This window comes from Saccharomycodes ludwigii, chromosome III (genome assembly GCF_020623625.1).
Source record: "Saccharomycodes ludwigii strain NBRC 1722 chromosome III, whole genome shotgun sequence".
Taxonomy (NCBI): Eukaryota; Fungi; Ascomycota; class Saccharomycetes; order Saccharomycodales; family Saccharomycodaceae; genus Saccharomycodes; species Saccharomycodes ludwigii.
The window spans coordinates 951,005-968,256 of NC_060202.1; the positions used below are offsets into that span (position 1 = coordinate 951,005).

The following is a 17,252-nucleotide window of genomic DNA, read 5'->3' on the forward strand; positions in this document are numbered from 1 at the left end:
TATTCTTTATTTTATTTTATGTTATTTTGATATATGTATATTTTTTTTTTTTTTTTTTTTTTTTTTGGTGGCAAAAAAAAAAAAATAATCAATAAAATGGCAAATGATTTATTTTTATTGCAAGTAACTATAAGAAAAATGACACAAGATTATTATTCTGGAAATTTCAGAAAGGCCTTGTTGGCGCAATCGGTAGCGCGTGTGACTCTTAATCACAAGGTTACGGGTTCGATCCCCGTATAGGGCTTTTCAATTACTTTTTTTATAACTTTTTTTTGTTGTTACCTGAGCCTTAAGACCTAAGGTTACTGATTAACAGCATTTTTTTTTTTTTTTTTTTTTTTTTTTTTTTAAGTACAGCATTATAAATATTAGTAGTGATAAAAATAGTGTTATATATACGTGTAATCCATTTCTGTTATAACGCGAGTGGTATATATAACAAAAAAAAAAGGTCAATAAGCTAATTTAATATTTTGTTGCTTGTCTTTTTATATATTGCTAACCACAAAAACTATAACTTACATATTTTAAATTACTAATTTGCTCTTGAATTAATCACCTCTCTATATACAATTTATTTTTAGCCTTCTGTTTGTCATATATCTTATTCTTTTTCAATGTTTCGTTGTTGTCCGTTAAGAAAGGGGGGGGGGTTTTTTTTACGATAATTTCCATACTTTCGGCAATTTCTACATTTTGTACGAAGTGGGAAGAACACTATTCCACTTCATGACAATGACTGTTGTAATATGAAATGCTAATTAATACGTATTACGATTAGTTATCACAATTAACAATAAATTGCTATTTAAATTCAATGAGAACCAACAACGGGAATGATAAAAATAAAAATGAAAGCCAGAACAATTAGGAAAAAGTACAAAGGGGAAAAATGTTTTAGAAAGACATTCTTAGTGATTAATTTATAGTTTTAAGTAATCTTTATTATATATAAAGACCTAAATAGAACAAAAAAAATTAAGTACCATAATCCGAACTCATGGCTACTATAAGTAATGGAAAATGACACGTGATTTGTTTTCATGAATTTGTCCGATATAGTGTAGCGGCTATCACATCACGCTTTCACCGTGGAGATCGGGGTTCGACTCCCCGTATCGGAGTTAGTTATATTATTTATTCTGTATGTTATGCATATGTTGATAATCAACATATTAATACGTATTTATTGCGTACAAAATGATTCATATTTTTGTATATTTCGATTTCAAACCTTTTTTTTTTTTTTTTCTTCAAATATTTTTTTTTTCAGCTATTTTTTTTCTTTTTCCCCAATTTTGTTCAGAACTGAACAACGCATTATTTATTTATTTATTTTACCATTTCTTTTCCCAGCAGATAGAAGTTTTTTTTTTTTTTCTTTTTTACCGCTAATATAAACTAAGACTGAAACGTTAGATGTTCTTCCTGACAATTTTACACTAATCATAATCAATATATCAAGAAGTTTTCCTTTTTTTAATCTCTTATTTCGATTTTCTCTTCTATAACAACACGAATCCACATAAAGCAACATATAAATAAGAATAGCAAGATTAAATAGGAAAAAAAAAAAAAAAAAACGACAATGTCTAAAAACAGGACTTCAAAGGAGAATAATATTTCTTCAGCAAAGGAAAATAAAGACAATGTATATACCTTAACCTATGATCCAGTTGTAGATTTTGATTTTAAAAAGGGCCCAGAAAGACCCTTTATTGTAACCGCTCCTCCCAAAAAAATATCTGCATTACGTACTCCAAACAGCCTTGTCGAGTGGTTTGGAATCGCTTTGTTGATGGGTATAACTTTATTTGTCAGATTATATAATTTGAGCTATCCGGATTCTGTTGTTTTCGACGAAGTCCATTTTGGTAAATTTGCATCTAAATATATTAGGGGATCCTTTTTCTTTGATGTTCATCCACCTTTGGCTAAATTATTGTTTGCTGGTGTTGGCAGTTTAGCTGGTTTCCGCGGTGACTTTGATTTTGAAAATATTGGGGATTTCTTCCCAAGTACCACTCCTTATGTTGCAATGAGGTTTTTTGCAGGTATTTGTGGATCCTTGACTGTTTTGTTCATGTATTTGACTTTACGTTGTTCTGGTGTTAAACCTTGGATATCATTTTTGGCTTCCTTTTGTTTTATTTTGGAAAATGCCTTTGTTACCATTTCTCGTTATATTTTATTGGATTCTCCAATGGTTTGTTTCATTGCTGCTGCTGCTTATGCTTACAAAAGATTTGAGTTATATAATGAAACCTCATTTAAGGCCATCAAAAGTTTAATTTGCTGTGGTATTGCATTAGGCTTATCTTTATCTTCTAAATGGGTCGGATTATTTACTATTTCATGGGTTGGTGTCTTATGTGCCTTGAAATTATGGTTTATGCTTGGCGATTTAAACAGGCCAGTTTGCGCAACCATAAAATCTGCAGGTTTGTTAGCCTCCCTATTACTGGGCATTCCATTGGTTATCTATTTATTTTCGTTTTATATTCACTTCCAGACACTGATATATGATTCTGAAGCATCCAGCTTTTTTTCTTCAGCCTTTAGATCAACCTTGATAAACAATCAAATCCCAAAAAACATTTTGGCTGATGTTGGTGTGGGTTCTACCATAACTATCCGCCATGTCAATACCATGGGCGGTTATTTACATTCTCATGACATTCCTTATGAAAGTGGTTCTGAGCAACAACAAATAACATTGTACCCACACTTAGACATGAATAATGATTGGTTGGTCGAATTATATGATGAACCTAATGTAGTACCAACTTCTTTTCAAAACATCACTGACGGAACAAAGATTAAGTTGAAGCATGTTAGCACTCAACATAGATTACATTCTCACGACCATAAGCCACCTGTTTCCGAAAATGCTGATTGGCAAAAAGAAGTTTCTTGTTATGGTTTTGAAGGCTTTGCCGGTGATGGAAATGATGATTTTATTGTTGAAATCGATAAAGATGCCTCTGTTCCAGGCCCTGCACAAGAACGCGTTAGAGCTATTCAAACTAAATTCAGACTAAGACATGCTATGACTGGTTGTCTATTGTTTTCACATGATGTGAAATTACCAAAAGTTGGTCAACAAGAAGTTACTTGTGCCACCCAGGGATTACCATCTTTAACTCTATGGTATGTTGAAAATAATGAAAATCCATTGTTGCCAGCTGATGCTGAAAGAGTTTCTTACCCAACCCCAAGTTTTTTGGAAAAAACTATTGAGTCTCATAAAAAGATGTGGTCTATTAATAATGGTTTGACAGAGTCCCATGTTTATGAATCCCAACCATTCTCATGGCCATTTTTAACTCGTGGCATTAGCTATTGGTCCAAAGACCATAGACAAGTTTATTTACTAGGTAATGCCGTTATGTGGTATCTAACTACAGCCACTGTTGCCATTTTTGCTGTAATTTTGTTCACCGAATTGATCAGATATCAATTGGGATATGGTTTGCCAACTAATAAGGAAGTTATTAATTTCCATATTCAGTCTTTCCACTACTTATTGGGTTGGACTTTACATTATGTTCCATTTTTCTTGATGGGTCGTCAATTATTTTTGCATCATTACTTGCCCTCTTATTATTTCGGTATTATGGCTTTTGCTCACTTGCTAAATTTGTTAGTAACATATTTGCCAAACAAACACCAAGCTTACAGATTTGTTGGCAATGCGGTTGTCGTTTGTTTCACCAGCGCAGTTGTATACTTTTTTATTAAACACCAAGCCTTGGGATATGGTACTCCAGATACTCAAAGTTCGTGCTCTGCCAATCAATGGTTTAAAGGATGGGATTATGCATGCGATAATTATTTAGCTAACTTGACTGATTATGATAACTTGGAATTGAGTAAACCAACTGGCACTTTAGTCAATAGTGTTTCACCAACTGATAATCTAGTTAATGGCAATATCATTGTGGAGACCACTACTGTTAAAGAAAATGACGAGCCAATCGATTTAGATTCTGTACTAGGTGATAACAATCCAAAAAAATTTATTGATCAAGCCGGCAATGAAATAGATCCTAAAGTTGCTATTGAAATGTTGAAGAAACAAGAAGGCTCCATTGTAAAAGTTGAAAAGCAAAAAAATGTAGCCCAATAAGAGAAAACAAGGAAGAAGAAGAAGAAGAAGGAAAAAAAAAGACAAATTATTATTTTTAAATTATTTTTATTTTTTATATTTCAAAAACATATATATATATATATAAATATATATATATTTATATACTGCTCTAATTATTTTGTTATTATTTTTTTAAAAAAAAAAAAAAAAAAAAATACGTTCCGATTACTGGCACAATGACTTTTTGTTGGTGACGTATCACAAAATAAAAAACAGATTTTCTAATTATCAATCCATATCTGAAATACAAGTCTATACAGAACTGTGACGTTCCCTAAACCTTCTCAGTTTAGCTAATCTGATTCTGAATTTTGTCCATATCATAATCAAAGTTAATAAACCAGCCGAAAAAGAAGCAATACATGTGATTCTAAAAGTGTGAGCATAACATCCTCCTCCAATCCTACAAACGTCATTTGTAGCACCATTTCCTGGATCTGGATTTGCGCCCAATCTAGCGTTATAGTCTAAATCATTTGCAAAAAGAGAACTAAATATTTTCACAGTAAACAAACCTCCAGTAGTAGCCAAACCCCAAATAGTGGAAAATCCCTTTGTACCAAACGCATCAGCAAAGGTTGCAGGATAAGTCCCAAAGGTAAAACCAAATGCCAGACCAAACAAAACACTGGAGATAGATACTCTGGACACAAATTCGGGAGTTCCCATACCACTACCACCGACATCAACATGAACCATCGAATTGTCATGAGTTATATAAATACTTGTCCATGCAGTCAACATACAGGCCAAGAAAATACACCACTTACGCTGGGCTCTAAATTTTTTCACCAACATGTCGGATAAGGGACCAGCACATAATCTTCCTAAAAATGAGCTAAGCGCAATAATGGAAACTTGTAATGACTGGATTGATTCTTGATTTAAGTTATAGTCCGGATGCGACGCTAGTTGCGTAGCAACAATGAAACCAACCGAATATATATACATTTGTCCAATACCATGCAATGTTGCTAATATAATATAGTAACATATGAATTTTGAGCTTTTTAGAATCTGGAACAGAGGTAAATCTCTGGTTGAAGAATGATCATGAACTTCTTGTATAGTTTTTGGAGAAGTTACCACGGATATATGGTTAGCATTTCCATTGAGCTCTGTCTGTTGCTGTTGTACCTCTAACAATGAATTCCCTTCTTGTCCTCCTATGTGAATAGAACCACTATTAGCACTGCCAGCGACATTGAATGTATTATGTTCAACGGAAGGAAGCAAAGCTGTAGGTTGCTGAGGATCAAAAGAAAATGAGCTTCTTGGGGTAGACAATGGTGAGTCCCTCACTTTACCCCAGCCCCAAAAAGCCAAAGAACCAACCAATTCTTTGGACCAAATAGCTGATTCGGATCTATCAGATTTAATTAAAATAGGTTCAGTCGATTTGGATGTTGTGCTAGATGAGGATGATAAAATATTTGCACTTGAAGCAGGCTGTTGAACCAATGCTTCGTAAACTGATGATCTATTTTTGCCCTGATTTCCGGAAAGGGCTCTTGCACCGCCATCGTTGCTACGATTTTCTTGACACTGTATTGTATTTGTGGGGGCAAGTTTTTCATTTTCGTATATTTTCAAAGTGAAACAACCCACAAATATCATAAGTGAACAACCAAGCATTAAAAATTGAAAAACATTTAAAATATTCCCATCGAAATACCATTTACAAAAACTAGAATAAAGCATACCGGCTAATGCATATAAAGCTACGGGCATGGCAGCAGCAGTACCTCTATGTTTAGGAAAATTAGTTGCACAGCATTTAACAGCGGCATAAAAGCCACATACAGAACCATAACCTACCAATACTAAGGCAAAAGATATCAAATATAATTGGGACAATGCGTTTTTATAGCAGTAATACAGGATATAATAAGCTACAAATGTAGAAAGCGTGCCCAAGAAGCAGGATAATTGTGGACCGACTTTATCAATGACAAGGCCCACTAGAAATCCCATGGCAGATGATCCTAGAGTCATTGCAAATGATAATGTTGATGATTGACTAATCGGAATATGACATCTTGATAATAATTGTGGAGCATAAAAGGAATATAAATATGGTGTACCTGCACCCAAACTTACTAAATTGGAACCAATAAAGCATGCAATTAATTGTTGTTTATTTGGTGATACCATGTTTATGAATATATAATTTTATAGTGAGATTCTTTACCCTTTATTATAATACTTTTTTCTTTCTTTTTTTTTTTAATTTTTTATTTTATTTGTGCACCCTTTCAAATTTGTGCTAAAACCTTTTTAGAAATGGTATTGATTAAAAGTAAAAAAAAATAAAGATTATATTTATATAAGATCTTATTTTATATTTGTTGATATTCTGTTAATAACGATAACAACAGCAGAAAAGGGGACTGGCAACGGAGGGAGATATCCGAAGCGTCAAACAGGCAAAAAAATGAAAAAAAATGTAAAGGAACAAATTTTCTATTTAATCCGAGAAAAGAATATTGTCCGAGAAATTTAATAACAATTTTTTTTTTTTTTTTTTTTCATACGTTTCACAATTTTTTTTTAATTTGTTGTTAGTATTAAAAATGTATCACGACGAAGCCTGGTTCAATTTTAATTGCAAAACTATAATCAATATATATACATACTGGATCAAAATAAACAAGCTATACAACTACCCAGGATGTCCGAACATTTAAATATTGATGAATTTTTATCTGAAGTATCTAAATTATTCAAAACCGCAAACACCCTAAAGAGAAATGTTCGTTTGACAATGAAAAGATTGGTTGTTAAAGATGAGGTTACTAAGCCTTTGGAGTTTGATTCAACAAGAAACTCTAAATACGATGTATCTAAAATGTCTAATACAATTAAAACCGTTAAAAGTGGTACAGTCAGTAAGTCAACATATAAAATTTTAATAAGAGCCACTATGGGTGCAGGTAAGACGAGTGATAGTTATGGAGATAATAAAAAGATTAAAGTCTCTACAATTGTAGATCCCAATGATCTAGACTTATTTTGGCGAAGGTACTCCTCATGTATTAAATCTGGAATGGTTGGGTTAAGCAAAAGAAAGAAGAAAAAGAGTAAGAGTCATAAAAATGAAAAAACTACCAATAAAAAGACTAAAATAGCTAAAAAGAATTAAATAAGTTTTTTTTTTTTTTTTTTTTTTTTTTTTTTTTTTTTTTTTCTTTTTCCTTTTCCCCTTCTGTGTGTGTATATTATGTTAAATACTTCTCTGTAGTAGCTTCATTATAAAAAAGTATATCAATTAAGTACTTTTTCTCTTCTTTTTCCCCCTTTGAATACATATAAATGGTAAACATAAAAAAAAAAGGAAATGAATAAAGTTTAAAAAGTTTCTATTTAATTTGAAAAGTTTTTGAAAAACTCATACATATTCCTAGTAGTTTCGCAAGTTAAGGCATAAACCGGATTGATAGCGGCAACTCCTCTATCTTTGTTGCCTGGCTTAATCCTAGATACAAAATTAAGTGGGTTAGAATCTTTAGTATAAAATACAGAATCACAGCAACATAATCCTAATAAAACATAATTGGTATGGTAAAAATCAGGTCGTTTTCCAGGTTTGTCCCTGAACCCTCGGGTTTCTGTTGATTGACAACATCTTAAAATATATTCTCTTAATGCACTTTTATCTATGACAAATGGATATCCCAATGACTCCAAAATAGCAGCTGACCCACCAACCCAAAAACTATAACATCCATCGACCAATTTATTACTTCGGCCATTTAACCCAATTTCTTCGTTGGGCTGTCTAGCACTTAACCATCGTAATAAATTATCTACATCAATAAAATCATCCAATACTTTATTTGGATACAAAAATGGTATCAGTATAACTAGACTAGCCAATGCACAAAAAGTTGTGCCACCATGAGCTTCCTCACCGGGAGAACCACCAAACCCACCTTCAAAAGTTTGACAATTTATTAAAAAATCTAACATACCTTCAACCAACTCCATCGTCAAAATGTTTAATAAGCTCGCCACAGATAAACAACAATAAATTGATCTTACATCATGCTCACCAGTAGATTCTGAGGTGGATATCGAGCCATTAGGTAACTTTAATTTTAAAAACCACTCGTAAATTGCTTTTCTATCTATCAAAGACCAGATTTCAGGGGAATCCGTTAGACCTAACGACAAGATGGAAGCATAGTTAGCCACCACGTGAGGTATTTGGTTTACGCCACCTCCAAAAGGGCCTGCTTTCTTAAGCGTTGTTAACAATGGTGGAAAGAACTTATTTTTTATTTTTAAATTGATCGCGGGGGGCAATGGTGACTCACTTAATATTCTATATGCATTACATATCCAATAAACTAGCCATGGATGTGCAGCGTCTAATGCTACCATATGAGGTGGAAAATCATTATCTAGGAATAATTCCAAATATGGTAAATGATATGAAGGGTCTAGTTCAATCTCCTCCTTGTTGTATTTCTTGCTGGTACCATTACTGTTATTATAACATTCATAAATTTTGTCCAAGACTTTGTTTCTGGCGATTGTTGTTTCAGTTTGCAGTTCCTTGCACATGTTTATTACTTCCGGTTCTGATGTTGTTATTTGAATAATCGGGTCTCTTTTACGTCCTAATATAACAGTGTTGATATATTTGAATCTTTTTCGAGTGCGCTTATCGTTATCTTGATCATTATAACTAAGCATTATGCAAAATAAAATTCAATAACAATGAAATTAATTAATTAACGTAAATTTAATTCTTAGGAAAAATGGAAAGTATATATATATATATATATGCAATAATAGATGATAGAAAAAAAATGCAAAAAAAGACAGAAAAAGACAAAAAAAAAAAAAAATGCAAAAAAATGCAAAAAAAAAAGAGAAGCAAAAAGAATTAAAGTCAGTTGAAAATTTGAGGATAAAGAGAGGCGGTTTTCCTTTGCTTATATATATATATATATTATATCTATGGTACAATTTCTGTCTGAATTACAGACTTTCTTTTAAGTTTTATAAAAAAAAAGATGCAGCTCTTGATAGCCTTAACAAAGTTAATGTAATGGATACTTTTAAAAAATCAATAAGGAGAGAAATGTATGTATATAATTTTTTACTTTCCAAATTGTAGACAAAATATTAATTAATTGTTACGCTTGAATTAGGAAATAAAATCTATTTCTTTTTTTTTTAAAAAAAAAAATTAAAAAAAATAAAAAAAATAAAAAAAAAACTTTTTGCTGTTAATCACTTCCCCCTTTTTCTGTAAAGGCAAATACAACGTTCCTTTGTTTGCAAATCAGAAGAAATACAATCTATTTTTAATAATTGGCATCTTTAAAACAATTATGGAACAACAAACTTCATTTGGAAGCAACGTTAATCAATCATGTGATAATGATGATAATAGTAACGTTAATGCCAATAAAAAAAAATGTCAACTATGCGGAGCTATCAATGATCTAAGATGGAATGTCTACACAACAATTAACCCAAAACAACAACAACCAAATATTTTAGCAGACAGGATTAAAGAATTATTATTCTCGAAAACTGCTGATGACGGCATAAGTGATGGGAATTGCCCGATAGCTTTAAAAGAATCGATTATTAAAATGTTAACGGACATTAAACCACAGGACAAATTTCTATGGCTAAGTTCTAAATACAAACAAAACATCTATCCACCAATAAATATTAACGAAACTGGCGGAATTGTGCCGAAAATAGTTAATTCGCAAAGCATAGCTACACATAATCCGAAATACAATTTCAGTTCGCCATTAAAGATAGAAACTGATGGATATGAAGGAATACCATTACAACAGAATCCAGACCTTAGTGATTGCTCTTTTATAACATCTCTTATTAATCTTAAAAATTATTATAAAGATAAATATAATCCCCCAGTTTGTCAAGTAAGAAACTGTCAATTCAAATACCTAATAAACTTTTATTTTAACGGATCAGATTCTCGATTGGTTTGTATTGATACCACTCAAATACCTACGGATAGGAGTGGTGAACAATTGACATTAAACTCTTCAAATTTTAACCATAAAATTTTAGAAATAGCGTATTTGAAACTCAAATATAACTCCTTTGATAGCACAGGTTCAAATACGGGGATCGATACCTTTCTACTATCCGGGTTTATACCAGAATTTAGAAAAATCAACACGGTTAAATGGGATTTGGTGGAAAAATACTTTAATAGTAAGTGTTGCACCCTTGCATTGGGTATTTCTGAAAATAATTTTAGTTTCCAAAATAAAACTTGGAACTTAAAGGCCAATCATGATTATTCAATAGTAAATGTTGAATCGAGAAATAAAAAGTTAGACATTGTGGATCCATTGTATCCTGATAAAATTATAAGCATTAGTGAATGGCAAGATGTCGTGGATATTTTTGACACTTTATATGTTAATTGGGATTATAAAAAACTTTTCCGTAGACATGAGAAATTCCATTTCAGATACAACGTACAAGATTGTAATAGATATCGATACGATCGTTCCTCCAAACCTTGTTTTACTATTAGAAACAAAGTCACCGAAAGACAACTGGCCCCAAAGAAACAAGAAAACACAGTATATCTACTTTTAGAACGTCATTTAAATGACAACCCAGGAAATTGCACACTAGAGCTCTTTGATAGTATAACATCTGAAATACTAAATATCAAAGAAATTAATAATACAGGGTTTTATTTAATTAAAACGGGAATAATTGACGACAATTTGTTAAAGGCCTGTTGTTATTCCGATATAACCGCTTCTTTTACTGTGCATGCATATTCACTACTGGATATTGAAATAAAAAAATTTATTTTTCCAAATATAGTTACTATAGAAGATATATTTTTGATTAATGCACCATTAAATACCTCGACTTACTGTAAAAATACAACTTTTAAGTTGAATATTAAAAAATCATCAACTGAAACGGAAAATGGCAATGTTACTATAAACATAAGTTTATTTTCCGAAAATGTTAAAACTGAAAAGTACGTGAATCTACAAATTTTTCACATCAACGATTTTGAGTTTTCTAAACCATTAATACCGAAACATGATTACCTATTAAATGTTTCCACTGTATCAAATCTATTATTAAACGTTAACAGTACCTATAAAATAGTTTGCAGTTCATTAGATTCGCAAATTGGAGAGAAATTTAAATTGATAGTGGAAGAAAGCAGCAATTTGGCTGCTGCAATGACTTTGTCAAAATATTATAACTACCATGGTGGTATATTTAAAACAACAATAAAGTGTACATCAAATTTTGCCATTTGCCAAAAAAATAATAAAGGTTATTCCTTTGAAGTGAAACTTACATCAAAAATGAATACTATGCCTGACACTTGGAATTTAAGATTATATAAGGAAAAAATGCATCAAGGTGGTATCGAAAATATGGATAATGTTGGTTGTGATATTAAGTGGTCATTTACTGTAATCAATTCGAAAAATCAGAAAGATTCTTTATTATTCCCAAATGGCATGGTAAGGTTAAATAGATGTACTGCCAGTAACATTGTTATTAACCATAGACGTAAACAAATCGACAATATTACCGTAAAGCTGAATATAGAAGATGATATAAACACTTATAAAGATTATTATTATATCATGGAGATAGGATCATTATATGAGCTCAGAGTTTTGCAATGTGAAATAAGTTAATAATCTAAAAAAAATAGCAGCATTTTTATTCCATAACTTTTCAAGTACCCGAATGCCATTTATTATGTATCCCGCCCCCTGCCCCCCCTTCCCTATTTTCTAATGTTTAAATGCCCAACTTTAGGGCTTATACTTTTTAAGGTAACGGATATTTAATAAATTAACACAGCTCTTTTTAAAATAAATTTACCCTTTTTTCTATTTTTTTAATAAGAATATCCACCTGTTTAAAAACACCTCTAAGATATCTGTATTTACAATAGCTTATCACATTAATCCCTCAAAAATTTTCTTTTAAATTAACAAGCAACAGCATATTATTTCAGGTGAAACTACCCTCTGATACAAGTACTAGTAAACTCCATAGAAGCCTTAATATAAACATGTCAATATGGATCAATAGAGATAAGCGTATTGAATTAGAAGACACTGCGTCTAAAGATAAAGACAACTTTGCGGAGCATATTTTCGATACTGTAAATGAAAAATGCAACAGATTTACAAATATCAAACCCAATTTTTTTTTATTCAACTTCCTTCCCCAGTTTAAAATGATGTCTCCGTTTGATATATATATTTCTATCCACGAATGGCTCGTCACTAGGGATTGGGACAAGAAGCTTCCGAATACAGCAATATTTATAGGCAATGTTTTCACGTTTACATATTATGGCATACGTTTATTACAAGATTATTTAATAAAGCCAAATTATTTTAAACTTTCATCAAGAGACTATTTTGATTTTTCCAGAAGTGATACTTTAAGAAAATATGATTATTTTCAACGATTTATGGATTCCCCTGATAGCCAAAATCACTTTGCACATAATAATTTACCCACATTTATTAATTCAATCAATGACCATTGGCATTATAGGTACTTAAAAGCTCTGAACACTTTTTTAAATTTTTTAACTTTTTTATTGATCCTTATTAACTTTATGACCACTTTTAAATTTTTATTTGCTTCAACCAAAGAATATTCCATTTTTTATTTCAAAAGAGCTCCCAACTCATCGCATGTAGTTAAAAAGTCCTTGGTCGATTTAAGTTATCAATATTTAGATAATGAATCGGGATTTACCCCATGGAATATGTTGACATATTTATTACCTAGCAGATTTACACAAGCTTCATATAAGGAAGATGATTTTGAAGATGAAAACAGTCCTTCGGGCCTTGGTGCCACTTCCAAAAACAAGCAAGAGAAAAAATATTACTATCAACTATACAAATGGTCACCTTCACCCTTTACAACTTCATTATTCACATCTTTTAATCCTATAGTCGTAGTATTTTTATTTTTTTCTGATACTTCGTTTCTATCTTTTATTGCTATTGTTTTGAACCAATATCTTTTTTATGAACTATTAATTGTTAAATATGAATCCCGAATAGAAGACGAGTTAGTATTATCTAGCGCGTTACTAGAAGAAACCAATATTAAATATAGGGATAATGTTATTCATCCAGTGTATCAGGATGCAATGGTAAACACAAACTTAGACGGAACAGACAATTTTATTGCATCTTTCAAACCATTCAATCATTTAAACGGCGAGAAATTCATTACCAAGAAAAAAATAAATAACATTGTTACAACTCATGCACTATCTGGTGATTTGATATACGAAAAGTTTAATAAGAATGCTGGTGATTTTGAAAAGCTAAGAAAATCGTCAGTCAGAACCTACATTTCAAAAAAATAAAGATTATTGCAAAAAAAAGAGAAAAAAAAACTTATACTAGCTTTATAATAAGTGTTTAATGACGATAATAACTTAGTTTATACTATACATTAATATTAACAGTGGGAAAAAAAAAAAAAAAAAAAAAAAAAGAAAAAAAAATGTAAATCATGTCTTTTTTTCACATTGTTTTATAATTCACCCCAACCAAATAACCAATTATTTAATTTCCCTGTGAGACCGGTTTTTTTATGGGAGATAATTTCTATATCTTTTTGTAAATTATTTTCCAAAGTCTTAAATATCGCACCATGTCCAACTTCACCGTTATTATTATATTTTATGCCATCTCCATTGTAATGGAAGTCTGATGTATTGCGAACAAACAAATTCTTACCATCTTTTACTTCTAATTTTTTCCCCAATAAAGGCTGCAAAGGGGCATTTGTAACTTCACTGGCTTTATTATCGTTACCGTTGTTATCATTAATATGTTCTTTATCAGTACTCAATATTTGTGACTTTTTACTTATAGAAGGAATACCTGTATTCGAATCCATTACTTTATCGACTTTACATTGAGCCAAGTTTTCGATAACATCTTTAAAGTAAGGAACACATCCTAATAAAGTCCCACCATAAATAGTCCCATTCTCTTGTAATGCACGTATAGCAGCCGTTTGATTATCATATGTTATTTTCACCCATCCATTACCTGCATATATCGGATATTTTCTTCCATAATTTGAACCATCACTATTATTATTATTATTATTATTATTAGTATTATTATTATTATTATTACTATTATTATTATTGTTGTTGTTGTTAACACTACTTTTTAGTTTTAAAGAGGAATTTTCATCACGACAAACTTCAAAATCTTCCAAGATATTACCAAACTTACTGAAATGTGAAATTACTTGATTAGAAATAGATTCCGGATATCCAAAAACAATAATTGCATAGTACTTTGGTTGGGAGCTTTTGCTTGTCGAAGACAATTTGCCATTATTTATATTTGCGCTACTCTCGCTAGAATTAGCGGAGTGGACATTATCATCTCTGGTAAATACATTACTGCTACTACTCATTGTATTAAATTTATTACTACTAATACCATTATTACCAGCATTGGTAGTTGAAGAAAATGGTCCACTTGATGCTGCTGTAGGAGCCATAGAAATACTACCAAATTCATCCTCACGTTCACAATCAAATAAGGATTTAGATGGTGGTGCATCAGTAGAATCAAACAGACCCCCATTTATGGCAGAGGATGACATAGCTGAAGCATTATTTGTAGCTGATAAAATAGGCGAGGAGTTACCTACACCATAGAAAGAGGAGTTGTTGCGAGTAGTATTTGAGGATAAAATCGCATTTCCCGAGGGGGCAAAGTTTGCCTTTTTGGAGCCAAAAGAAATCGAGCCAAATGGACCTTTGCTGCCAGAAAAAGTAGAGTTAGCTGTTTTAGATGAACCTGAAGATGAAAGAATGACTGCTCCAGAATCCTCAGAATATGGCTTACTTGATCTTTTGACAATATTTTGTGGGATAGCTCTTTTCTTAGGATTACTAAACCACGATGGCTGTTGTGGTAACTGTTGTTGTTGTTGCGCAACTTGTTGTGGTTGTTGTTGCACATTAAACTGCTGTTGCTGTTGTTGGAACGGTAGCTGCAATGTTTGGGACTGTGGTGTATGATTGAATGTCTGTGCAGCTGGTGTAAATTGATATCCTTGCTGTGGTTGCCCATACGATAAACCGACATTATTGGAGTTATTTGAAGTAGCTGTAAAAGAAGGAATGCTTGATACTTGGGGCTGTGAAGAATTGAACATAATTGGTTGGCAGTATTTGAGAATTGAGTTTCTTTTTTTTTTTTTTTCTTTTTTCTTTTTTCTTTAATACTATTATCTACTCTTCGCACTAAATAAGTAACAAGTTATTGAACAGAATGCCATTTAAATGAGAAATCATAAAGAAAATAAAACGAAAAAAGAAAAAAAAAAAATATTATTACGATTATTGTTATTTTTATTTATTTATTTATTTATTTATTTAATTCTTTACGGGTTATATATAATAAATATTATCCGAGTGTTTCTGTGTAAAAAACATAAAAATTTAAAAAAAAAAAAGGAAAAAAAATTTTTTCTTTTAATTTTCTTTTGTTCTTTACAAACTACCAATTTTTATATTTCTCGGAGAATGATGGTAGATATATACAATCGCCCCTGCGCATGTAGCAAAGAACTTGATGCTTTTAACTAATAACCTAATGGCTCTTGATGGGAGGGAGAGGGGTGCTGTTTTTGACTTCTAAAATTTCTAGATAAATAACGTATCTGGCCTTGAGAAAATGGTGGAGGTATCACTGTTGTTTTTTCATGATTTGGAGAGAATGCGAAATCATTGGTACTTTTAACATTATTATACCTAGACCTGCTGGTTCTTTGCTTGTAAATTTGTGGCATAGCAGTAGGATATCTAGCATTGTTATTAATAATCCCGTTCTGATATTGTCTAGTAGTACGACTTTCCATGTTCAATTTTTTAATATCTACATTCATATTTTGGAAGACTGAGTTCAATCTATCAAGTTCTGATCTCATTTTAACATAAGCTAAATGCACCTTCCCCAAAAAGTGGTCAGCCAATCTTCTATCGGTATCTAGTCTACTCAAAAAGGCACCGCAAACTTCACATACTTGCAATTTCTGCTGTGCGCTTTGACCTACATTATTTGCAAATTCTCTACATTTTTTGCTAACCAGTTCTCTCCTTTGATACAACAGCTTTAATTTCTCACTTTGAAGCAAAGCTCGAGAAACCTCGTTGTTTTCCGTTAATGTCTCAATCTCTTGCAACATGATACCAATAGTTTCATCTACTTTATCTAATTCAGTAGTTGCCTCTAAAATCTTCTCACGTTCCTCCTTAGTGTGTTGTTCTAAGCTTTGTAAAGCATGCTGAACAGTTTGGTCACTTTCGCTTAAAAATCTGGTCAATAAATTATAATATTCTTTATTCATTTCAATAAATATTTTTTGTTCGAGAATATAAGTGTTGTCCTTGGTGATGCTATCTTTAGAGATGTTGCCAGTTAATAGAATGTTATTTGTGTAATCACTGCCATATTTTCTTCTGTATAAAAGTCTATATTTAGGGATATGATATTGTGGACACCGTCCGTAATATTGTTTAGTACCACTAAATAATTCATAAGGGCATTGCCCTACTATAAAGCTTTTGCATATTTTATGGTCATTTACAACATGTTCTAATTGATTTTTGCCATGACTATATTTGTGATTTAACGGTGTAATATTTTTGGATAACATTCCTTTGCCCATTAAAAGTTCAATAAACTTATGTTGTTCTTCAGCATCACTGTATATGACCTTCATGGTGATTTCCTACTTAGTTGACTGTCTTTTTTTATTCTTTCTTTCTTTTCTTTTTATAAAATAGAAGGTATATTTATCTAATAACACTGAATTAGGTTCATTATTGTTAGTAGAAAACAAGGACCCTTTTATTTTTATTTTTATTTTTATTTTTATTTTTTAACTTAAAAAGAAACAACCATATATATATATTAATCCGAATAGTCCTGTACGCTGATACTTCGGTATTTGTAATATTTTGTAAAAATTTTTTTTTAAAATCAATAACAAAGATTATTTTTCTAGTGGAAAAAATTACCAGTTTGTGTCACTG

General features: G+C 31.3%; 8 protein-coding genes and 2 non-coding genes across 10 annotated transcripts; 6 read left to right on the forward strand and 4 right to left on the reverse strand.

Moving 5' to 3' along the window:
* The first annotated feature begins 174 nt into the window (after positions 1 to 174).
* Positions 175 to 247, forward strand: SCDLUD_002668. The gene has a single exon. It is a non-coding gene; the product is annotated as a tRNA-Lys (tRNA).
* Positions 248 to 1,055: 808 nt separating this feature from the next.
* Positions 1,056 to 1,127, forward strand: SCDLUD_002669. The gene has a single exon. It is a non-coding gene; the product is annotated as a tRNA-Glu (tRNA).
* Positions 1,128 to 1,591: 464 nt separating this feature from the next.
* Positions 1,592 to 4,132, forward strand: PMT1 (dolichyl-phosphate-mannose-protein mannosyltransferase PMT1; the record flags this gene model as incomplete). The annotated part of the gene is made up of 1 exon (XM_046077364.1): positions 1,592 to 4,132. The coding sequence occupies one exon, from the start codon at positions 1,592 to 1,594 to the stop codon at positions 4,130 to 4,132; it is 2,541 nt and encodes an 846-aa protein (XP_045935117.1).
* Positions 4,133 to 4,405: 273 nt separating this feature from the next.
* On the reverse strand, positions 4,406 to 6,307 carry SCDLUD_002671 (uncharacterized protein; the record flags this gene model as incomplete). Its single annotated transcript, XM_046077365.1, has 1 exon — positions 4,406 to 6,307. One exon carries the CDS (start codon positions 6,305 to 6,307, stop codon positions 4,406 to 4,408), a length of 1,902 nt encoding a protein of 633 aa, XP_045935118.1.
* Positions 6,308 to 6,824: 517 nt separating this feature from the next.
* SRP14 (RNA-binding signal recognition particle subunit SRP14) lies at positions 6,825 to 7,295 on the forward strand (the record flags this gene model as incomplete). Its single annotated transcript, XM_046077366.1, has 1 exon — positions 6,825 to 7,295. The coding sequence occupies one exon, from the start codon at positions 6,825 to 6,827 to the stop codon at positions 7,293 to 7,295; it is 471 nt and encodes a 156-aa protein (XP_045935119.1).
* A 221-nt stretch (positions 7,296 to 7,516) lies between these two features.
* RAM1 (protein farnesyltransferase) lies at positions 7,517 to 8,851 on the reverse strand (the record flags this gene model as incomplete). The annotated part of the gene is made up of 1 exon (XM_046077367.1): positions 7,517 to 8,851. One exon carries the CDS (start codon positions 8,849 to 8,851, stop codon positions 7,517 to 7,519), a length of 1,335 nt encoding a protein of 444 aa, XP_045935120.1.
* Positions 8,852 to 9,495: 644 nt separating this feature from the next.
* Positions 9,496 to 11,838, forward strand: RIM13 (Rim13p; the record flags this gene model as incomplete). Its single annotated transcript, XM_046077368.1, has 1 exon — positions 9,496 to 11,838. The coding sequence occupies one exon, from the start codon at positions 9,496 to 9,498 to the stop codon at positions 11,836 to 11,838; it is 2,343 nt and encodes a 780-aa protein (XP_045935121.1).
* A 383-nt stretch (positions 11,839 to 12,221) lies between these two features.
* NUR1 (Nur1p) lies at positions 12,222 to 13,547 on the forward strand (the record flags this gene model as incomplete). The annotated part of the gene is made up of 1 exon (XM_046077369.1): positions 12,222 to 13,547. The coding sequence occupies one exon, from the start codon at positions 12,222 to 12,224 to the stop codon at positions 13,545 to 13,547; it is 1,326 nt and encodes a 441-aa protein (XP_045935122.1).
* Positions 13,548 to 13,717: 170 nt separating this feature from the next.
* SCDLUD_002676 (Nup35/Nup53 family RNA-binding protein) lies at positions 13,718 to 15,370 on the reverse strand (the record flags this gene model as incomplete). Its single annotated transcript, XM_046077370.1, has 1 exon — positions 13,718 to 15,370. The coding sequence occupies one exon, from the start codon at positions 15,368 to 15,370 to the stop codon at positions 13,718 to 13,720; it is 1,653 nt and encodes a 550-aa protein (XP_045935123.1).
* Positions 15,371 to 15,799: 429 nt separating this feature from the next.
* On the reverse strand, positions 15,800 to 16,939 carry LUC7 (Luc7p; the record flags this gene model as incomplete). Its single annotated transcript, XM_046077371.1, has 1 exon — positions 15,800 to 16,939. The coding sequence occupies one exon, from the start codon at positions 16,937 to 16,939 to the stop codon at positions 15,800 to 15,802; it is 1,140 nt and encodes a 379-aa protein (XP_045935124.1).
* Positions 16,940 to 17,252: the final 313 nt, after the last annotated feature.